The sequence below is a fragment of the Amblyomma maculatum genome, chromosome 2 (assembly GCF_055883805.1).
Source record: "Amblyomma maculatum isolate TAMU_Amacu chromosome 2, ASM5588380v1, whole genome shotgun sequence".
Taxonomy (NCBI): Eukaryota; Metazoa; Arthropoda; class Arachnida; order Ixodida; family Ixodidae; genus Amblyomma; species Amblyomma maculatum.
In genome coordinates, this window is record NC_139345.1 from 57,820,408 (window position 1) to 57,845,009 (window position 24,602).

The 24,602-nt window shown below is 46.4% G+C and overlaps 2 protein-coding genes across 4 annotated transcripts in view; one reads left to right on the forward strand and one right to left on the reverse strand.

Moving 5' to 3' along the window:
* LOC146198720 (unconventional myosin-Ie-like) overlaps positions 1 to 17,905 on the reverse strand; it is a 317,845-nt gene extending 299,940 nt beyond the window's left edge. The window contains exon 1 of the mRNA XM_084594218.1: positions 17,152 to 17,905. Coding sequence (XP_084450344.1) covers positions 17,152 to 17,154 — 3 coding nt within the window. The 5' untranslated portion in view covers positions 17,155 to 17,905. The remainder of the gene's footprint in view (positions 1 to 17,151) is intronic.
* Positions 1 to 24,602, forward strand: part of LOC146198723 (uncharacterized) — a 321,357-nt gene that overhangs the window by 59,284 nt on the left and 237,471 nt on the right. Inside the window, exon 2 of one of the 3 annotated variants that reach the window (XM_084594220.1) lies at positions 20,100 to 20,117. The exons of the other annotated variants lie outside the window; for them this stretch is intronic. Coding sequence (XP_084450346.1) covers positions 20,100 to 20,117 — 18 coding nt within the window. The remainder of the gene's footprint in view (positions 1 to 20,099; positions 20,118 to 24,602) is intronic. 3 annotated transcript variants of the gene reach the window in all.

Below are 24,602 nucleotides of genomic sequence, written 5' to 3' on the forward strand. Positions count from 1 at the left end.
CCCAGAGGGCTATGGAACGAAAAATGGTGGGGGTAACATTAAGAGATAGAAAGCGTGCAGAGTGGGTCAGAGAAATAACTCAAGTTACCGACATTCTAGTAGAAATTAAGAAGAAGAAATGGACATGGGCAGGACATGTAGGGCGAAGAGAGGATAATCGGTGGTCGCTGAGGGTAACAACCTGGATTCCAAGGGAAGGAAAGCGTAGCAGGGGGCGGCAGAAAGTTAGATGGGCGGATGAGATTAAGAAGTTCGCAGGGGTCAAGTGGATGCAGCTAGCACAGAACCGGGTTAAGTGGAGAAATATGGGAGAGGCCTTCGCCCTGCAGTGGGTATAATCAGACTGATTATTATTATTATTATTATTATTATTATTATTATTATTATTATTATTATTATTATTATTATTATTATTATTATTATTATTATTATTATTATTATTATTATTCCACTGATGTCTTTGCCCGCAAGCACCTGACACCGACAAGGTCGCATAAAGAACTTAAGTACAACCCTCTTTGATAGCCTCCACGTTTTAGCTCCATAGGTCAGTACAGGTAAGACGCAACTGTCGTATAATTTCTTCTTGAGCGATACCGGTAAGCTGCTAGCCATAATCTGCGTGTGCTTGCCACATGCGCTCAATCCCAATCTTATTCTCTTTGTTATTTCCCTTTCATGGTCCGGATCTGGGGTTACTACCTGTCCTAAGTAGACATATTCGCCTACTACTTCCAGTGACTCGCTATCTAAAGTAAACTGCTGTTCCTTCCACCACCTTCCCGAGGTTCCGAGATGAAATGGGCATGGGCAGGACCTATAGTGCGAAGAGAGGATAACCGATGGTCGCTTAGTGTAACAAACTGGATTCGAAGGGAAGGAAAGCGTAGCAGGGGGCGGCAGAAAGTTAGGTGGGCGGATGAGGTTAAGAAGTTCGCAGGGATCAAGTGGATGCAGCTAGCACAGGACCGGGTTAAGTGGACAAATATGGGAGAAGCCTTCGCTCTCAGTGGGTACAGTGAGACTGATGATGATGATGATGATGATGATGATGATGATGATGATGATGATGATGATGATGATGACGACGACGACGACGACGACGATGATGATGATGACAAGAAGTGCGCTGCACAGTGACCAGTGGAAACATTAGCCGTTGACTCCAGACTTAGAAATGTTATATGATTGTATGATTGCTGCTCTGCGTTTGCTTCGTTTGACTGTTTGCTCGTTTAAACAAAGGTGCTTGTTTAAAGGAATGATAACTTAATTTCACGTGCGCACCATACACTGCTAGAACTGAAATTCATGCCCTTGGCAGTGCTTAATGGCTCATTTGGTATAGTGAATGCCCCGGACAAGCGGTGGTTCCAGATTCGAAACCAGGACTGGCACAAATTTCGCTTCAGCTAATCCCTGGAAAGCTGTATATTTTTGTATTCAGCCTTTGGCAGCGCTCGGTGCACGGCAAAGACAATAAGCCCTTGGAAATCAATTTCCTCTCGGGGATTTTCTCCGAAATGCATGTTCCTTTCCTGCTATTTTTTGTTTCTCTGGCCCAAAACCAATGCAGGCCGTTGCCTTGTTACCATTATATAATTGGTTACGTGTAATCCAATACGCAGGGTTTCCCGTCCTCCCCTTCGTGACCTCATTTCTAAAGGAAATCGATATCTGGCGCAATTGTCAGCACTGGGCCAGAAACAACCGCGCGGAGCGAAGCTGAAGTTCTTTGCAGATGATTGAGTGAGACTCGCCCCATTAGCATCCTTCTCATACGCCGTTCCACTACTATGTGTCAACATCGAGTCGAGAATATCGTAAAGCATTTTGTCTTTTTTTTTTTTTTTCTTGGGGGGAGGGGGGGGGGGAGCCCTAATTCAGACGGAGTCACTGTTTAACGTCTTTATGGTTTAACGTCTTCTTAAGGTTAGAGCAAGCAGTCGAGTGCTCATACAGAGGCCTGCAAAACAACCTCTCGCGAGTTGTCCTCATGGAATACTAGGCACGGTGAAGTCGTATGCGTGTCCAGAACAAAGCGCCAGACCAGATGTCCTGTTTATCAGACCGTAAACACGGACGTTATTTGTTATGACGCACTACGCCCAAGAATGCATATTCAAAGCGAACAAAGAAGCTCCGTACACTCCTGTATGAGTGACGGAGGAGGTGGAAATATAACGGTGTTTTGTTTTCAAACTCGTATTTCTGTACTACGGTCGCCTTCGTCACACAGCGGCCAATACCCACGAACAAAGCAGCACGCCTCTCAACGACGGGTCGGATATAGCAGTGCAGTGCAGAAAGATTGTGAAAGGCAGAAGATAGCGGTTATTCCCTATATACACCGATTGTCGCATACCCTTAAGAATGTGGCCCGCAGGTTCGGTGTTCGAGTTGTTTTTTCGGCCCCAAATAAGCTTGGAAAGATTTGTTCTATCGTTGAAAACAAGACCAGTAACGCTTTAAATCCAAAACAAGTGTGCAGGATAAAACATGACCGGGAGTATGTTCCTTGTTGTCAGGGGGTGGTCTATAAAATTCCCTTTGCCTGTGGTCAAGTGTATGTTGGCCAAACGGGACGTTGCATTAACACACGTCTCTGTGAACATAACCGCTCCCTGGTATCTTCCCGTTCCTCGAACTTAACAGACCATTGCCATGAATGCCAATCATGTTCACCTTTATTCCATTATAGCGACATTTTGTGCAAACAACCGGTGCAGCTGACACGTGAAATCGTTGAAGCCTTTGAGATGAGGAAAAGAACCAGGTTGTGCGTCAGCAACCCTTCGCAGTTACTGCGCGATAGTGAAATGGCGTATCTTAACAACACGTAGCCACACGTGCTCTTCTTTGTATTTGTTGTGTTCCCCTATATACATAGTGTTTCCGATGATTAAAAGTCAGTTGAGAGTCAGCGCTTGTGGTGTCTGTTTCTATTCTTTCGTCTGTGTGTTTTGCGCTGTTTTATTTTTAAACCATGTATCACCAACTCGCCCGCTTTGCCATTCGAGTGAGACATAGCCCGATTGCTCTTCGCTATAGAAAACAGAGAACGCGTGCGAATATCTGTAATCTGTACCCTGCACCATCTGTATAGCGGACACACCGCTAGACCGAGAGAGGCAAGAGGTAAAGTGGAGAGATAAAACGCAGATGAGCACGTGGGCTTCGGGTAAGACCAGGAACAAGTGCAGCGGCACAGCGTGCGTGAAATTGCTAGAAACGCTGGCGTCACGCCGTGTTTAGCGGCTGAAATGCCGCGCCGCATAGCCGCGCTTCAGAGCCACTGTTCCGCATCCTCCGCGGCGCGCGCCTTCCCCTAAGGCTAACACTTTGCCTTGTTCGCGTTGCTAAAATTAGATTCGCACGTACGGCTTCCAATTTGTGAAAACCGAGTCGAGGATGAGGTAAAACAAATGAAAGGATAGGAAAGTGACCTCTGCTGTGCAGTGGGTGCAGTCGGTCTGATTATAATAATAATCATCATCCTCAGCCGCGAACAAGAAGCGATAACAAAGGTTTAGTATGAAAAACCCTTTCTAGTACAATTAGATTCGCGATCATTGCCGAAGACTCCATTAGTCACTTTTGGTTTCTATGCGGACAGATCACAATCGTCATCGAGAGATGTATAGTAAGGTTATATTTTCGCTTCTGCCCGACATATTGCGGTGAGTTAAAACATGGGACAGCCTGCTACGTGGCAATGTGGATAGAGGCCTTTGTGAATGAGATAAGCGCGGATTTAAAGAAAGAAGGAAGAAGATCACAATCACCTTTCCCAAGAGAAAAATTTTCTTTTGGGAAACTGCATCTGCCTCTACTCGTTTAGGACAAGAAAACTTAAACAAATATGCTGGTCAAAGAGAATTGCCACGCTCAGCCGCCACTTCCAAGAGTCCCTCGCAGATGAAAGCGACTTCCAATGAACGCATGAAGACGACTCATTTGATGGACAGGAAAATTGGCGTATTCGCAGATCGCATTCAGGTCACAGTAGCTACATAAAGATGACGCCCGCGTGCTAAAAAAACGTCAGAACGCAAGTCATGCGGACAGTGTGCCACCCGCACCCGACAGGTCGAACTGTCGGAATCGTCAAAGACGATCGAGCACATGGTCATGTTTCCTATCGACGCTAAATCTTCCGTCAGCTCACCTCCGATAGGACGCACTCCGCCGGCGTGTCTTTGCGCCCGCCGGTGGAGGCATCGCGTTACCCTGCGAGCCCTGCATGGGAAAATTCCCTGCGATCGGTGTGAGTCACTGGGACTGTTGAGATCCCTGTTGGGCCTTCTTCTATCTAGAAGTCGCAATTGATATCCGTAAATGGATATCAAGATCGTGCGATGCGGAGAGAGCAGTTTTCTTTCTGGGTGAAAATAATTTGTACTACTTTCTTACCGTGGTCGAGGCTCCCTGAAATAACAAAGAGGTTGTGTGCCGTGAACATTTTAATATTTCGGAGCAATGCGGAAATGTAATATAATCTGCAAGGTCTCCATACACTTGACGCAAAAATGCGCTTTCGAGGCAAAAGCGGTGCAGGAAAGCTGCGCGCGGAGTTTGAACTGGCAGCAGCTGTTAAAAGGCGAAGTCGACGCTCGCTAACGAGCAGGAAGCGGATAAGACCTAAAAGATTGATCGAATATGTAGCAAGCAAGAAGTCTATATTCTGGTTATTGAAGGAAATTTGGACCTCACGCTTGAACTGCTCGCCGGTGAAGATTCCTGTGAGTTCTACACGTGCGAGGATGGCCACAAGTGTGAACTAGTGTTGAAGCACATGTTGTGGTGCAGCACGAACATTTTGGTCAAAACCTACCGCAGCAAGATGAATGACAAGTTTTTGAACGCTAAGGAATAAAAGAGGAAAGCCGAAACTGCAGAATAAGGCAGCTGTCCCCTTGTAGATGGCTAATTAAGTTTTTATAGGTCCGTTTTTAAACCCAATCGCTATATTGTAAACAAGTAGTGTACGGTAGTGCGTGTATCTCTAAAGCATCTTTATTCACTTGAACTATAGTCTTGTTTGGAATAAATGCATGAAGTGGTGAAGCTAATTGCGTGTGGTTTACTTGTCATTGCTGCTGCGCTCCATTAAACGGCGTTGAACAATATGGAAGAAAAAATTTAAAACAATCGTTAATTTATTTAAGACAGCGCTTTGAGTAGTGGCTCTAAATGACGCATATAGTAGCATTTTAACCGAAGAGTGTGGTTTGATCAATGGATGCTTGTTGCTGATATGATACCAGTCGCAATTTCTTCAACCTCTCTGGCGCACGCGCGCGCGCGCGCGCGTGTGTGTGTGTGTGTGTGTGTGTGTGTGTGTGTGTGTGTGTGTGTGTGTGTGTGTGTGTGTGTGTGTGTGTGTGTGTGTGTGTGTGTGTGTGTGTGTGTGTGTGTGTGTGTGTGTGTGTGTGTGTGTGTGTGTGTGTGTGTGTGTGTGTGTGTGTGTGTGTGTGTGTGCGTGCGTGCGTGCGCGTGCGCGTGCGTGCGTGCGTGCGTGCGCATACTCCAGCGTAATTCCGTCTCCTCAACGGTAGGGTCCCGCAACTCCTTTCTCCTCACTGGTTCCCTCTCAGCGGGTTAAACGGCGATAATTGCCGAATGGTGTCTCTGAACGCAACCTAAAGGTAACAAACACTCATTGAAGGAAGGAAATGACTAAGGTGAAGGTAATTGAATAGTGTTACCGTTGTCATGTCGTCACACTCGTGGCTCTGTTCACGGCTGGTTTTGCGGCTATTAAGAATCAAAAACGTCACATAATGCAACCTAAAGGGAAACACCCCCAGGAAAGACCTTCGTAGTTTACTTTAACTCTGCCATTTAAAAAAAAAATCAGAAAAAAGTTCCACATACAGGATTCGAACATACGTTTTATTCGCTCAGTGGGGAGGTAAATAGTATTAATCTATTGCGCCACTGAATTTTTTTTCTTATTTCTTGTTAACAATGAAATTCTAAGTACAATACCACGAAGAGCTCTAGCAAAAGTAAGACTTCACAAAGTTCCAAAAATGCTTTTTCGAGCGTATTGGCTAACCTAAAGCGTTATTGCGCCCCTGAAGCAACGAGAACGGCAGGCTTTAAATGCGCTTTTATCCATTTTTACAATATTTCCGCTATCTGACGCCAGGTGACGCTGCTCAGGACCCTAGACTCTATTGTTGAGAGAACGGAATCACGCCATACTCCATGAAAACATGCACAAGGCTTTCGGCGCTCGTTGAACTCAGTTTGCCGGGAAAATTTAGCAAGACCAGAAAGAAAACGGAAACAATCGAATACGAAACCCAAAAGGACAGCCTATAGAGCTACGACCGCGAAAAGTAGGCTCGAGTAAAATGCATAACGAAGGGGCGAAAACGCGCGAACTCGCTGCTCTCGCTTGCGTGAGCCCCGCACGCGCGGTGCCTCACTCCAGGAGACAACAAAAGGAGCGAGACATTAGGCCGTCGCCCGACAAAAAGCGAAACGAGAGAGAGAGAAAAAAAAAATTAGAAAAGGAAAATAAGCACCAAGGGTTCTAAGCATTCTAGAAAATACCGCAATGCATAACGGTCTCAAAGAGAAGTCATATTAAGCAGGGAAGAATGAGACGAAGTGGAATGGGAGATGCAGGGGGATGACATACACATTTCTTCACGTAACAAGAAGCGTATATACGCCGTCAGCGAGCTCCCTCCTCGAACCCATGCACTACACGGGCGCACTTCAACAGGATTCGCGGTCACTGAGCACAAAGGAGTACCGACCAACGCGGGAGACAGAGCGAGACAGAAAGCCGGGCGACTTCGGATTACGACTTTTCGCTCCACACCGCTCGCTTTCCATTCTCCGAGATCCCGACACAAAGACCCGCGCGCGCCCGTGGTGTAATGGCCGCTCACTCCAAAGGGCTGTACCAAAGGCAAGCCCCCGCGCCGTTACTCGAGCAGCGCGAGCGACAACAGCGGAGAGAGGCGCGAGCGGAGGAGGTCCTGTTGGGTGGAGAACGAGAATGGAGCGTGTGTTTGTGCTTGGCTGCCTGCATATGCAAGCGGAGCCGGGGCCATCGAAGCTTGAGCGACGTCGTCCCGAGAAGAAAAAAAAGTAAAGCAATAATGCCCAAAGAAAATACGAGATCCTGAGGTCACACTTGAGAAGACGGCCGCGCGCAGAACGGGGTGGGATGTGTGGGCTGACGCATACGCAGCGAGCAACACCCCGCTACAAGCCGGAGTACATATATAAACGCGCGTGTTTGTACAGCTGGGTACATGAGAATAGCTCTCCCAGAGAGAGAGAGAGAGAGAGGAACAGCTAGCCCCGGCGGCGTAGTGTACAAGACGGATCTCTGGCTCTCGATCGCCTGGGAGGTGATACTGAGAGGTCTGTCGGGGAGAAACTGAACAGATCTAGGCGCTGTCGGGATACCTGAACTTGTTCGCTTCAGTCGTTTTTCTGTGTACATTTTGTTTTTTCATTAATCAAGCATTGCTGACGCTCGCTGTTAATGACTGCAGCCGCTCTATCAGCCTGAAGTGGAGCCACGCGCACATCCCGGACGTGCACATCTGTGGCCCCGAGTGTTATGTTGAAAACAATGTCTGTTGTGAGCACACAAAAAAGTGACAGGAGGGGGAGGGAGGAGAGAGGCAACTATAGGCAGCCGTACGTCAATAGTAGGCACTCTTCCAAGTTCGTTCCAGCATAGCCTTAACAAGATGTGTGATGGGAGATGGGGCTGGAAATAAATACCCATCGGCCGTCTCGTTAACTGCAGCCGACGTAGTACGCATGTCATTTCGGCTGAGTCGTGCTGGCTTACACAAACAACGGTTCCGCTAACTAGGCACCGTGACTCAGCACGATCAAAAGTCTGCCTGCACTGGGCTACTGCAAGAACGAGGATCTATCTCACCAGTGATCGTTTATAATGATTTCCCGGTTGACGTCATTTCCCACGGTGGGGGCTGGAGCGAGAAACTGCGCCAGGGAAAAAGCTCTTTTTCGCGAAAAAACGCAGGCCTCAAAATACATACATACATACATACATACATACATACATACATACATACATACATACATACATACATACATACATACATACATACATACATACATACATACATACATACATACATACATACATACATACATACATACATACATACATACATACATGCATACATACATACATACATACATACATACATACATACATACATACATACATACATACATACATACATACGCACATTGCATGACCATTTTTCTTTTCAATTAAATTTTTATATGTGGTGGGTAACTGTCTCGGCACAAAGGAAAGAGCGTTAGTTTTGCAAAATAGGCTCCAGTTTTTTCGGGGGAAAAAATCTTATGCCGCTAGAAGTGAAAAACGCCGTTTTTGCCATTTCAAACAGTTGCAAGTTTGGAGCCCTGCTGCATTGCACACTAAAAATTTATCGCGCATTATTTTTACTCAATAAATCTATGTAAATTTAATTTAAGGAGAGCTTAATACTAAAAGCATTTTTCTTGCCGCATTTGTTTCATTAAAAAATCGCAAACTTTGCCCCAGGAGCAACGCGCTGCAAAAAAGATCATTTTAACTTCTACATGGGCAGGACATGGGCAGGACATGTAGTGCGAAGAGAGGATAACCGATGGTCGCTGAGGGTAACAAACTGGATTCCAAGGGAAGGAAAGCGTAGCAGGGGGCGGCAGAAAGTTAGGTGGGCGGATGAGATTAAGAAGTTCGCAGGGGTCAAGTGGATGCAGTTAGCACAGAACCGGGTTAAGTGGAGAAATATGGGAGAGGCCTTCGCCCTGCAGTGGGTATAATCAGGCTGGTGATGATGATGATGATGATTCTGGCATGAAGAACTAAATTGTCACTAAAACGTTTTGCTTGATACAAAGGCTATGTTTTTAATTACTGATAAAATTTGAAGCTCTACACCGTTAGGTGTTTTCTCCACAACGCATCAAATTCGGCCAAATTTCGAAAACAGCAACTTTGATCTCAATTTAAAAGACCTCATCTTCGTTTTTAATTAATGTCTCTTTGAAGAATTCCCAGTGCCTCAGAATCATCAGCGACAAAGAAAATGTCGCATTATAGTGTTGACACTTATAAAAATTGATATAAAATTCAGATCTTGTACTGAAAATTGTCAATATTTGAGCCCTACATTCTGTCAAGGTACAATTATTTGTTGCCTTTGAAACTTTTTTCGGTGTTTCGCAGGCCTTTTTGTTCATTGCTCCAAAACTTTGTAGCTCAAGGGTTGTCTGTTCGTTCTTCATATTACTTCGAAACTGGCCAAAATTCAAAAATATAAAAGATGGACAACTTTAATTCGAATTGAAAATAAACAACACCATCTTCGATTTTCATTTATACCACCTAAAAACAATACGCAATTCTTCATAATTATGAGGCACTAAAATATTACATTACATATAATAAATATATAAAATATAATATCTGAGTGCGCGGTTTTATTCTATAGAATTGCGTAGGCCTTCTGCTTGAGGAGTAGGCGTCAGAAACTCAATTAATTATTTGCTGAACATTTTATCTCATGCAATATCCAAAACCTTATCATTGCTTGTAAAGTTGTTTTCTGCTTGTTGGCAGAGTTAATTATAGCTCAAAAATGAATAAATTCGCTATTTCGATTTCATGGGAAAACGCTAGTGAAGGTTTAGCTTTTACTCTATCCTGTAATTTGTTTTTGTTGTCTTGCGGTGCACTGATATTCAGTCTAGCTTTTAAGTGTATTATTTTTTTCTACGCTATGGTAAAAATTACCAATATTGTATTTTTGAAGACAATTTTCCTAAAGAGACTTACGTACTGTCATAAGCAAAACGCTTCGCACATGATAGTTTTGATGGAATCATACATATTTTTATGTTTGCTGCAAGAATGAGCCGCCGAGATGGCGAGCATTATTGCAGAAGGAGCTATCTAAGCTCAGGGAAAAGGCGGGGCAAAACAAAGCGAACCCGCTATCCACCTAACCCGCAAAGTTTCAAGCAAAACGCAAGACCCGATTCTTTGCAGGTTAATTCAATCAAATGATGTCATCAATCGAAACGCACATTAAACATGAAAAACTCCTTCTCGACCGGGAATCGAACCTCTATCCTTTGGATCCTCAGCCGAGCGCTAGGATTGTGAAATGCGTCATAATTATCGTTTTTAGAAGATTTCAATAAAAATCGAAGTTTGGTTCGTTTTTTATATTCGAATCAAAGTTGGCCATTTTTTTATATTTTTGAATTTTAGCTGATTTCAAGAAATATGGATAAAGAACGGACACCTTTAGAGTTTTAAATTCTTTCGTAAATAAAAAACAAGGCCTGAATAATATGGACACAAAGTTTCAGTGGTAACACTTCATTGAGTCGTGCCGAAATTTAGGGCTGAATATTGGCGATTTTCAGAACAAGCGGTCGATTTTATATTTATTTCTATAATTTTAAACACTGCATCACTTTAAATGCAACACTTTCTAGTCCGTAATGTTTCTGAGGTAATGAGGATTCTTGATAGGGATATTAATAGAAATCAAAGATGAAGTTGTTGTTTTTTAACTGGAATCAAAGCTGCGCCTTTTTGGCTGTTTTCAAATTGCTGACGATTGTAATGCGTTGTGGAGAACACACCTAACAATCTAGAGCTCCAAACATTGTTTGAAATTACTAGCGTAACCCGCATAGTGAAGAGAAAAAGATTTAGTGCAATTAACTTAAGGAATCATGCCAGTATGTAAGTTTGAAAATTAACATTCTTGCAGCGTGTCGCTCCTGAACAAAATATTTGAAATTTTTTACTAAATCAACTGCAACAATAAAACGTGTTCCTAATAGTTTTTATAAAAGTATACATTGCATATATTTAGTGAGTAAAAAATAATACAGGACAAGATCTTAGTGCAGAAGCAGCAGGCCTTCAAACTTGCAACTTTTTGAAATGGTGAAAACAGTGTTTTCCACCTCTAGTAATATAAGGTTTTTTTCCGAGAAAGCTACGCCGCATCTTGCAAAACTAAGGTTCATTCCTTTCCGTGGAGACATTTGCCCACCACATATAGAAATTTCATTGAAAACAAAAAATGGTCATGAGACCCTCCTTGTTGAATACAGCCATGAATGTATGTATGTGATATATATATATATATATCTATATATATATATAAGCAGATCAATCAAGGGGAAATGAGGGTGCTCGTTATAATACATGAAGGAAAGAAGCCAACAGTCGGCGAGGCCAAGGAAAGCGTTGGGGATGGTAATTCATGTCTTTTTTTTTTTTTTTTTTAAGTTTTACTTGGATAATCACAGAAATTGGTAATGTAATCTGTTAAGGGGAAAGATAATTAGACACAAAGTAGAAGAAAAAACAACGTGCCGATGGTGGGATCCGAACCCACGACCTCCGAATAACGCGTCCGGTGCTCTTCCAACTGAGCTACATCGGCCGCTGTCTCCCCTGCTACTTTCTTGGGTATTTATGTTGTCTGTATACGAACCTTGAGAGTGTTCACCAGCGCCACCCTCAGCCATAGCGGCGGACGTGGGACGTCCTTTGTTACCGCCTGCGTCACGTAGAACGTGATCAAGAGCGAGGGCGAAAGCTGTGCTAGAACCCTCTTACGTTACCTATGGCTTCAAGACTGCCAGAACCGAGACCCCCGTAAGCTACAAGCAGATCAATCAAGGGGAAATGAGGGTGCTCGTTATAATACATGAAGGAAAGAAGCCAACAGTCGGCGAGGCCAAGGAAAGCGTTGGGGATGGTAATTCATGTCTTTTTTTTTTTTAAGTTTTACTTGGATAATCACAGAAATTGGTAATGTAATCTGTTAAGGGGAAAGATAATTAGACACAAAGTAGAAGAAAAAACAACGTGCCGATGGTGGGATCCGAACCCACGACCTCCGAATAACGCGTCCGGTGCTCTTCCAACTGAGCTACATCGGCCGCTGTCTCCCCTGCTACTTTCTTGGGTATTTATGTTGTCTGTATACGAACCTTGAGAGTGTTCACCAGCGCCACCCTCCCAATTTCTGTGATTTCTGTGATTTCTGAGTGTTCACCAGCGCCACATTACCAATTTCTGTGATTATCCAAGTAAAACTTAAAAAAAAAAGACATGAATTACCATCCCCAACGCTTTCCTTGGCCTCGCCGACTGTTGGCTTCTTTCCTTCATATATATATATATATATATATATATATATATATATATATATATATATATAGTGTTGGACGTAACACAGGACGTTCCACGCCCACCGCTATAGTTGAGGGTGGCGCTGGTGAACACTTTCAAGGTTCGTATACAGACAACAATTATACCCAAGAAAGTAGCAGGTGGGACAGCGGCCGATGTCAGTTGGAAGAGCACCGGACGCGATACTCGGAAGTCGTGGGTTCGGTTCCCACCATCGGCACGTTGTTTTTCCTTCTACTTTGTGTTTAATTATCTTTCCCCTAAACAGATTACCTTACTAATTTATGTGATTATCGAAGTACAAGTTAAAAAAAAAAAAGACAAAGTACAATCCCCAATGCTTTCCTTGGCCTCACCGACTGTTTGCTTCCTTCACACACACACACACACACACACACACACACACACACACACACACACACACACACACACACACACACACACACACAAACACACACACACACACACACACACACACACACACACACACACACACACACACACACACACACACACACACACACACACACACACACACACACACACACACACACACACACACACACATATATATATATCCAAGAGATGAGAGAATCCAGGATATGCTTACAAAACAGCCTACGACAACTGAAACCGAGGAAAACGTACGAACATCACTTTCGTTTTTGATTATTATTATTATTATTATTATTATTATTATTATTATTATTATTATTATTATTATTATTATTATTATTATTATTATTATTATTATTATTATTATTATTATTATTGTGGTTAACGCCCCACAGCGACTCAAGCTAGGAGGAACGCCGTAGCTGAGGGCTCGGGAAATATCGACCGCCTGGGGTTCTTAAACGCGCACTGACATCGCACAGCACACGGACGCCTTGCTTTTCGCCTCCATCGAAGAGCGGCCGCCGCTGCCGGGATTCGATCCCGCATCCTTGGGGTTCAGCAGTCGAGCGCCCTAACCACTGAGCCACCGCGGCGGGGCGCTTTCTATTTCTTTTATTAATCCATGCGGCAGTTAAGACAACGCCGCTTGCCATTGCTGAAAAATAAACGACTATAACTCCTGCCTTGCTGACATTCGCTCTTTCTTTTTTTTTTTTTTTTTTTCACCTTCTGGTACTCTTGAGTGTATGCGTTCCGCCTCATATTCACTGCATAGGGTCAGTGCTCGAAGAATAACGACACTGAGGAGCTGTCCGCAGAAGTCCCGCCCAAATACCACGCAGGGTGCCTCTGAGCTTTACATCGTGTCTGCGAGCAAACTTCTTCCGATACTGCGTAGCTGCCCTTGCATAGCCAGGCTAGACGACGCTGAGCACAAACGAGATGAGATGACGGTGGACTCGGCGACTACCTCCATTACAGAGAGGAGTGGTGACCCGACTCCGGGCGACCGACAGAGAGCGCGGCCCGCGTAGAAAGGCGGCATTGCGAGATACCTGCGCAATCCCCGGGGGGACCAGTCATCGAGCTTGCGAGAAGGGCAGAGAGGAAGGAAGCTTTGTATCTGCGCCTGCATAGCGACCGGCAAGGCCACTTCGGCGCGAGGGGCTTTATCGGATTGGTTCCGGACTGAACCTCCTGTTCTTGTTTCTTTCCTTTGTTTCTGTTTTCAATTTGCGGATGAAATTCTACAGCGCACGCTGCTTTCGCCTCCACTCCCGAAATGAAAGGCCTCGAATCCGAACAAAGGCGCTGTTTTTAGCCTACATTAGATTCAGTAACCACAAATAGCGCTAAGGGCGCGGAACATGAGCGATACTACGAGTGCATCGTTCGATTTCTTAGAATAAACGGATTTGTTTCCCGGCTATACCGGTGAATTTACTGATGCCCCACTATTCCGCTTTTGTTGATGCGGTCCTTGCATGGAAGTAATGTTTCTTGTCTTTCTCACGATGCGCCAAGTGCTTCTACCGAGGCCGCAGCTTTTTTGTTGTTTTCTTTAACCTAATCACGGCGTTCGAAAACCTGCGGCCACCGCAGCTTCTCCTTTGCGAGCAGGCCAGCTTTTAGACTAATACATTTCATAGTTTTCTTTTTCATTTTCTTTCCCTTGTCCTTGACAAAACTGACTCCGTTTGCTTTGTAACTTTTTTTCCCCCGCTGAGTTATGAGACAGCATCAATTTCAACGCTGTTTTCGCTCCGTCCGCTGCGTAGTTTTGTTCCTGCTGTGCAAGAAGTTAACACCAGAACCCCGATGTTGTGAAACCTACCTAAATTGCTGTAGAGTTCGGAGGACGCCAAATGGACCGGCAGAGTAAAATACCGAATCGAATCTTGGACCGCAGTATAAGCGCGAAGATACCGTACAAATTCTATTCCTTACCGCCCTAGGTTATTGATTTCAGCGCAGCCATTCTCTGGGCCGAAATCAACCAATCAATCGATGCTAGGTAACCAAAACGAATGAATAAACGTTTATTGGCAGAGAAAGGCTTGCGGACGTAGTTGGAGAATGAGCAAGACGAGGAACAGGTCGGTGAAGTAATAGTCCAAGTGCAGGTCATAAGAGGACAAGTCGGGGACTATGTTGGAGTCCCCCACTGGGTAGGGTGAGAAGCTCCACCCCACACTGCTCGTCTAAGGTGACTTCGTTGATTGAAGGCATCTGTGGGTGGGCAATGTTTGGTAACCAAGCCGTCCCTGCCTCGTTCATCGGCGGACTAGTGTCATATTAAATGAAATGGGTCTGGTTTGCAATTAAGGTACGCGCATCTCAGTAAACTGCGGTTCATTTACGGAGAATGTGAGGAGTGTATGAAGTATTAACACATAGCTTATTACTTAAAACTTCTTCAGCCAGACAGAAATTAGAGGTGTCCGCGAGAAAACACTGATAGGTGTCACGAAGCTGGTGGCGACTTGTTCTCTTAAGGAGTTACAATAGAAAATATTGAATGGCAATGCTCCTCTGATCGCAAGGGGCTTCGGGAGCCACATATGGGATGTTGCCGTCAGCAAGGTGCAGCAGGGGAGTGGAAATGAGTCGACGCTTCCTGGCCGCTTCATGAGCGGACTGATTCCCTATGTCAGCATCAGTGTGGCCCGGACGCGACACGAATGTGATGGCCCCACTCTTCGAACATGGGTGCAGTGTTGTGGAGCTTGGTGGCGATTAGGTGGATAGAAGTAGGTCGATGTCGTTCAAGTGTGGCGGCACGACAATGTGTGAAGCGTATAATTCGGAATGAGGTTTCGTTCATTCCAGATGTAAGATTGGATGAAGATATTTATGTGTATCATAAAGCCGAAGAAGGTCACCGTCGGTTGGAGTGAATCACGACGCGTAACGAGTGCGAGCACCGTTAAAAGGCTGGTACTCTGGGCAAACCTGTCACTAGCACATTGTTCTTTAGAGCTACGTCTACATAAATGCCCACTTCGTACCAAGAATAAAATAAAAACGAAATCGGTGCTACACCATAATTATCCCACTTGTGACTAAAATCGTTAAGTATACGTGGCGCCCGAAAGCGATATACTATATAATTGTTATAGTTTCAGAATTGGTGCAAAATCCGTTTGCGATGGTTCGAAATTCTTCAACGAAATGAAGCGTTCCTTGATGCATTTCAGTAAAATGTGAATGGACCTCTCATCTGCATTAAGATGAAGTAAAAAGAGCTGACCGAGCTTCACTTTTGGAGGCGCCGTCTAAATCAATGCTTTTCAACAGTGGCACTAACATCCTTCAGATACTCCAGTCATGATTTTCATTAACGCGCGAAAGAGAAGGTCATCGACGTTCCAACATTTACACGTTGGAAAACGCCGGGCCTCCAGTCGATTCAAATCATATATTTCCATCTGGCAGACCGCATACAGCGCCACACCGAATTCCCACTTTTGCAAGCAATACGTTCTGCATAGCAGACCTCCATGCTTGCATGTCTGTGGCTACCACACGGCGCACAAAGCCAGTAAAACAAGGTAGAAGTAAAAGCTGTTTGCCTGAAGTTCAAGGCAACACTACCTACTGTTGCGCCGATAAATCAGTTCCCGCTTCTAGCGTTTCCTGCTGCGCCCTGCGCTGTTAAAAGGCGCAATAGCTCCGGCGTGATAACACTTGGTCGATTTGTGACGACCCGGTCTTGCCTATTCGTTCATCTCGCGGGTGATACATACATACGAAGAGCTGTCCTAGGCGTGCGATCGGCCGACTGCGACAACGAACGACCACGCGACTGAGTAAGCGGTCGCTGACGCATCGTACTGGAACTCTTCCAAGTAGAAAGAGTACGGGGAAAGATTTTGTCTGGGCCGGTGGCGAGACAACAGTGCCATGCGCCCGGAGAACACGCTAGTGGTGCGACGCGTAGTAGGAGCTCCTTGAGACACGGCTATTTGCAGATTGCAGCAGTCCCGAGTTCGAAAAAGGACCTTCACTGTTGCACGCCTAATTCGTTGAAGAACACAATGTGCGTGAAAGGGCAACGACCTTTCGAAAGGCAGGTCGTTTACACGTGCATTGGTTTCGCTTACAGCTCTTTAAATCTCGCAGCACCGCGGGCGCCACTTGCGTAAGGCGCTAAATATATGAGGACTCAAAGCGTGGTTGTCCAAGCTCCCAAGCATGATTTCTGCAAAGCGGGTGACAGCTGGTCTCGTGCGTACGCGATGATAGTGACGTCACCTCACCGATGGGGACGAAAAAACAAGCACGCATTAGCATTTCGCAGTTCTCTCGGGGAGAATGGAAGGAACGTAAATATACGATCAGCCAATGCAGTAAATTTAGGTGTCTTAGACGCAGGTGATGTCTTAGCTCTGCCATTCAAAACGAAGTGTAAACGTCAAATCAGACAGTTCGGCGCGCTGTCGGCGTACCATGTGCATGCTGAGGGGAATGTTTACAAATTCGAACACGTGCACCTTGACACTCACCATGTTGCCTGGTGTGCCGACGTCTGCACGTCGAAACAACGAGCCGAACTTTGCACTCCGCTAGCAGCTTGTCACAGGAGTCACGGAAGCAGAGGTATATTTTTCTCAGGCGAGGGTAGCAGACGCACACACGCACACACCCCGCACTTTCTCCGAAAGCGAGCAGCCCGAGACGCCTACGACCGAGAACCGGCTTTCATCTGAACTCCACGCACGTAGTACACATTACAGCCTACGCAAACTGCGCCCTGGACGCTCGCTGCAGTCTGGAAGAGCGCTCACTTTGAACACAAACATCGCAACAGCGCACATGATGTTACATCCTCGCTGTACTGGCGCAGTCCCAGACCAGATTTCCAGCGTAGAGTATGTAGGCAGGTCGGCTAGCCGCAACGCCTCGTGAAGGGCGTAGCAGACGACGCGCAAAGCAGACGGCGCTCTCGTTGGCAGAGGATGACAGCCGCAACTCTCTCACGCAAGCACAAGCGGATCAACGAACTTGGTTGGCGTTGCAGCTCTCCGAAACGAAAGCAGGCGCGAACATACCACGCTGACAAACGTCGTCTTGCTGCGCACCACCACCAACACAAGCAGCGTGAAAGAACAAAGAGCCGACGACTGCGCACATGCACCGCCGTGCCGATCCAAATCCACAGCCGCAGACGGACGCCGCGCACGCATGAACACACACATGCACAGGAGCGACTGTCTTCAAAGCATTGTCGCCGCTACTACCGCTCCCGCCCGACGCAGGGCACTCCCAGCTGGCTTTCCAGAACCGGGTGGTGATATCATATCGGGCGTCGCGGTCGCGCGCGAGCGACTCTCACGTCACATCCGGGTGAGTGAGGGCGGCGAGGAGTACCTACTCCGCCAGCGACCGCGGCAGTCAGGGAGCCTTGAACGTGGCGAGGACGCAAGCTAGCGCACGCGGTCGGTGTGCCTCCCGGCCCAGCCGAAGTCGTGTGTACGCGCTTTGTTTTCCGTTACCTGTCCAACGACGGACGGTCGTTTCCCTCCACGAGAGCGCCATTTCTCTTTCGGCCGCTTTCAACCCTCGCGCGCTTCAGAGCCGCTGCGGTGCAGGCATATGTGGAGCGCGAAGAATGACCTTGATTGCTTGGCATCGGCCCTGCTTGGGGAAGAAAGTAGAGCCAGTGCCCAGCGTGCGCGACGCAAATCTTGTTTTTCCACTGCGATTTACGGTCTCTTATCTGCTGAACCACCCTTTCGCAGCTTCGTTCCTGACAGGGCGAATACGGTGCCGCGCGAATGGGGCGCGCTCTTTGCGCTTTGAGATTAGCGGAGCTGGCAAAGCGCGCCTGTGTCGAAAAACGATTTCCCCGACAAGCGAAGGGTCCGTTTTAGGACTGCATAATCATTTTTATTTGTTGGCAGCGTCTGACAAGGTCTGACCGTGAAAGGCAAATTGCTGCACCACTTGAATCGCTAGCTGAGGCCACGAAGGGAGTGAGACTTGTTGGGCAGCCTTTTCTTGTTTGTGTTGTGCCAGTACAATTGTGTTGTGCCAGTTCGCGCGAGTTTTACGGCTGGCGCGTCTGGACTGCGTCGGTACGTGTTAGACAAAAGCAAATAAATGCGAATGCTCTCGAAAAAAAAAAAAGACACCGACAGTTGCTGAGGGCAATTAGATTTCAGTATCTCAGTCGTGTCACGAGGGTAGGAGGCGCTAGACCCCGCATACAGTAACCCTCCCGGCACCACATCCTGACAGAGTGCTGCGCTACGGAGCTTGCTCTGTGCCGTACGAGAGCATTTTTTAGCAAAGCATCACATGAGAAACCTGCATAGTGATAATAATGCTACGTGAACGTATAGGGAAAATTTAAAAAGGAGGAAAAAAAAAAAAAGCCCAAGCGAAGCCGAACTGTGCATGCAGAACTTTGCTCGACGGAAGCCGCAGTTCCATGCCTTTCTGTTCGGGCAACACAATGATACTACCCTCTGTTGGCAGACCCATCCTCTTTGTTCTAAGATGCCAGCAGATCAGCTGCTCGGTGAGCCGAACAGTGGAAACAGCACTATCCCTGTGGCGGATGACGACGTCAGGGAATCGAGTGGAAGAATTTCGTGGGTCGTGTAGGGTCACCTTATATGGAGCACAACAATAGAGCTAGCGTTGGGGTGGAGGTGCTTTTCAAAGATTATTTTTCTAAGTAGGGACAGGTCGCGGAAGGCAGCAATATGGTGAGGTACAAACCGGTGCAACATTTCGAAGAAAAAAATATACACACACCCGACATTACGCTCACGACACATCGTGACCTTTAGTGGACTGTCTATGGAACTCCTTTTATTATTAATTTTCAGCAGCAGCTGAGGTCCAACATAGGAGACATTGCTGCAATGCAGAGTGTCATCACAAAGAACAGGTAGCGGTAAGGAGGCACTAGGGTTTGCAGACTCGAAACTTTCAATGAGCGGCCTCAAATAAAGATCGCGACTTTGGTCTGTGGGGATCCTTATAGAAGGTCGGAAATGGCTAATGAGCAACGTTGGTATCGCTCTTCTGACATCTTTACAGTGTGTAGAGAAGCAAACAGTGCGCGTCGTGGTGCAGATGCGTGGACGTGCATGTGGCAACGATCGAACTAGTACTTTTGCAGGAACCGTGGTCACTGACTCAAAGAGAGCCCACGGAAGGTTCCGCAGGAGGGTAATCTCCTCCGCGATCCTAGCCAATCTATCCAAGTGCAAGCCACCGGGAAGAGCCATAGAGCTCGTGTGGGTCCCGGCTCACTCGCAGGTAGCAGGCAACACCATCGCCGACTACTATACCCGAGAAATGTCAATCCGGGCCGAGCAGGGGCCGGAAAAGCTACCGCATCTGGTTACCAGCTTTCGGGAGATTACCCGGATGTACCGAAAGGAAAGGTGCAGACTGCCAGAGCGTGTGTTCCAATACCCCCTAGTAGACGTCTGCTTAGACGGCTAGCCGGGCAGCCGCCATCTTGGGACGCGTTCCAATTCTCGCGAAGACTGCTTCGCCGAAGTCCATGTCAATGCAGGCTACTTTGCTGTCTAAACATGGCGGACAGTGCGCGGTTTGCGCTGAGCGAGTCGTGCGTGCGGTGGTTGCAGTAGCTGTACGGTGGTCGTGCTCTTTGCGAACGCCGGAGTATGCATATGCACGATCTTTCAAATGTGAGGTGTTATGTCAACGTGTGTGGTAGCTAGAGGATAATTTAGCTGTATTTATGGTCGTGAGATTTATAGCACTGCAGATTCTTGAATCGCGCTCTAAGAGGAAAGCGAGTGTTGGATGCTGTTGGTCCTCTTCTTTTTTAACTTGACGACGAGTTTCTTCAATCTTGATGTTATCGACGAACTCGTCGCTTTCTGGGCACCTCTCTGCGAGTCAGGGCGGCTGCAGTACGGCACGCATGTGTTTCTCTCTTGCTGTAGCCGTGGCAAACTCTACCGTACATTTTAAGTTAATCTCGCAAGAACGAACTCGCCTGACGATGCCGGCTTGTTGTGCATTGATTTCATTGTGAATGTATATTATTAAAACGAGTTACTGTATTTGGTTTCCTCGCCTAGTGACTGCAGACGACAGGTGTAACGTCCCAAAGATTTTCTTTTGCTGTAGCCGGTTATCACCTGTCGTCCGTAATTCTCGCGAGTTTACAGTCTTTTGCACGTTTTCATGTTTGCAGCTGTGTGCATGAGACATCCGATGAGCATGCACATACACTTCAGCATCAGCAATAAAAAGTAAAAACGGAGTAACATTATCTTCCGTCAAGCCGTGAGCGGGCCCATTGTGTGCGAAGTCGGTATGATCATGCTACAAGCATCAGTTGATCTGCGTTGTGGAGGTTAAACACGCAATATTATGGCTGCAAAAAATCGGTGAACCGTTAAAAATGTGATTCTCAACTGTATCGTTATAAAGTTACGGTAGACGTAGACAGGTAGACGCGTTCCATTACGCGAACCTGTCGACGTCTACGATGACGTCTACGAAGCAGTCTTGCTAGACGTCTAAGAATTGGAACGCACCCAGAACCGCACCCTCAACTCACCAGGCAACAACAGACGATCCCGCGTCGAGCGCAGGCGCGATCGCTTGCGCATACCGTACTGAAGAACCGCGTGTACCCTGCGGAACACGATCTGCTCTGTCCGTTTTGCAAAAAAACAAAAAAACAAAAGGGCACCCTGCCGTACGTTTTGGCAGAATGCGCAGAACTCAAGACCCCTCCCCTTCCCACCAATACCCCCATATCCCCAACCCCTTGAGCGATGTGAGACCTTGTTATCCAGCCCCGCCCTATCGATTCAGCTCGCACTGAAGGACAGGGCCCAGGAGCTGCTGGGAACATATGAGTCCCGCAATTAGGGAACCACACCGTCTGGTGCCTGCATGCACCACAGATTTATTTCGGGCCCAATAAATGTTGATTCATAATGCCAGGGGCGCTCGGAGCAAAAGACGTTGAAGTGAATCGGTTCCGCACTCGCAGGACGTATCTAAAACTCTGACCGTGGAATTTCCTAGAGGAGTAATCAGATGACCACCCGCAGTGCGAACGTGTGTGCGGAGCCGAATAAATACAACGTCTTTTGCTCCGAGCACCCCCTGGCAATATCATGTAGGAACGAAGCGACCTGTGGCGGCTTTTACAGAATAAACATAAGTTGGCCAAATTTGTGGTGGTTGGTCACAATCACGAAAAGACGTTAAAGCAGGAAAAACTCACGTTCAGTGATGGAGTTATTTCTGTGCAAGGCGGAGGGAAGGTGCAAATTGGCACAAGCAATGACTAGCATAACATCGGTCTCATGTGAGTAGGCAATGGTGAGAAATTTAGAACGGGTTCGCGCGCCAAAACTGGCTAAAATAACTGGCGTGGTCAGCAAGGTGACAATCTATAAAGGACCTTTCCTCCAGAGCTTACCTCCAAGTAAGATGATCGTCTGATGAGTTTTACTAGTGGATGTCTGGGTCGGCTTTCATCGAAAAAGCGGAAAACGAACAAAGGTCGGCAAAGCTCATCAGATTGTTTACTTGGGAGTACACGTCTCTTACTAGATGCGGATTCTACCAGGTACGGCCGTATACTTCGATGGCGCCAACTAGATGACAAATAATAGTACACTTCATGAAAAGTATATCAAAAAATTTTAGAAGTAGTCGACCACGCACAGGCAGGGAGATCCACATGAAGATGAAGACAACGAGAGTCCAACACTCACTCGAATATGACCGAAGCATTACAAAGGATAAGTAGCACGACTTTAAAAAAGAAATAAAGGTCATAAGCTGTAAACAAATGCGGTCTTTCTGCGGCACGTGTAATCCGAAGCAATCTAACCAGCCGAGCCCATCGACAATATCCGATCGCTATAACAATATTTATAAAGCTTTAAACCATGCAAGAAAAAAACAAAAACAGAGGCTGGAAACGTCAGCTGATGTAAGTTCTTTTTGTTTTTTTTAAAGGATTATTGTCACACACCGGCGTCACGAATTATTTTTCACACAGATGAATGTATCGACTCACAGCGGGACAGCTCAGAGGGAAGAAATTATCAGGAAAGATAACTTTTTTTTTACAGCTGCGTATATCAGTTTGGGTACCAGTTTGCTAGCGAATAGCGAAATAATGAAAGTAAAGCTCGCTTTCCTTACCGTACGCAACATTTCAAACATCATTTTTTTCAGTACCAAACGCAGGATCTCAACCGTAGTGACCCCCCCCCCCTCCCCCCCTTCCCTCTTTTCATTCTTCTCCTGCACTCAGCCTGTACTGTGGAGCCACTGCTGCTTTTGGCAGAGCGCTCTGGTCACGGGAAACCTTCTTGTTACGCTCCTGCACACTGAGCCGGCAGTGCACTTCGACAACGTTAGCACACTCAGTTAGCAAGAGGTGACTAAACGACGATTCATGACTTCCCGTGTTTTTCATATAGAGAGCAGCACCAACTACTACACACACCTCACTATGATCTGTTCCTTGACAACGCTGCCTTCAATGGTGTTAGGGACCGGGACACATTTCCGCAGCCGCTATTATCCATGCAGCCGGCAGTGAGTCACTGACGCCACAAAGCGATTGCCCGGCTAATAACGCTATGCTGATACAGAAGCAGGAACCTCTTCGCATGGTTATCGACGGTATACATCGATGATCTCACTAAATGCGTTCTCTGAGTGATTCACATGGATTCCGTGTGCAATATAGATAAAATAGCAATATATCGATAGCGGTGGCACTGGGGCAGATTGAATGAACAAACAAGCAACGTGTTATAGAACTTGGAGCGAGTGTAATGAGAACCGAAGCTACTCCTCGTCCCGCGAATGTCCGTGAAACTTCCGCATACTTCTTTCTCTGTTATCCTTGACCCTTCATTCTTTTTATCGTTGTTTTCAGTACTTTCGGTGCTCGCGTAATTTCCTCTCGTGTTATTAAAACAATACTTGCTGCGCCTCTGGTTTAAGCAGGAGCCTTTTTTGTTGTTGTTGAGAAGGCGCAAAAACTTTAAAGCAGCTCAAGCTGAAATTGAGAAAAAGTGTAATGAGAACGTATGAAAAGAATGACTGTTTTTTAGAGGCACCATTCGCTTTCTCGGAACTTCACAGTAAATCAAGACTAATTGTTTTAAACTTACGCTCGCCACAAATCAGAGCATACGGCACCTGAATATCACAGTACCCCCAAAGCACATTCATCTTGAGCCATGAGTGTAATTTCTCTTTCTCTATCTCTCTCCTCCAGAATTTGAGGCTGCACGAGTTAGAGGCAAACACGCCCTCGCTGCTATTGTTCCTAATGCCCGTCGCTTGCCTCTTTTAGTACTTTACTCAACGGTCAGACATCCGAAGGCGAACATGTATAAGCAGCTCATTAGTAAACGCTTGCGAGAATGGGAGCACTATTTATATTTATTATCGCGGCTCATATCCAACGGGCTAGCTCTAAACGCCGACTGACTGAGACTGATGACGCGGTTACCGCCTCGTAATGAAACTGGAATGGTTTTGTCGCCCGGCGTGACGCCCTCATAAGAGGACGGATAAAGGGAAATGTGGCCGCGGCTCATATGCCTACAGGGGGCTTTCTAATCGCGCTTTCTAAGCTGCTACATATGCATATTTTATCTTACTCGATGAATAGTTCGCAAAATCCTGCGTCGTCTGGCGAAAGCAGCGCATACGCAGAAAATAACGAGTTTATGAATAATTTTATTATAAACGCTTTACCCAATCATTTCACCCCAGAAGAATAGCCGACTCCCAAGTCGGGTCTGATCTCGCGCCATTCTTTGGGCAACTGGTGGCACTGAGGATCGAACCAGGCACCTCCTGAATGCGAGGGGCATGCTCGACCGCAAAGTCATCGCATCGACGCTACTAACTAGCAATTCTTGAGCAGAATGCATTAGCAGTAAGGCTGCGAATTTGGGCGTTCCGCACTGTA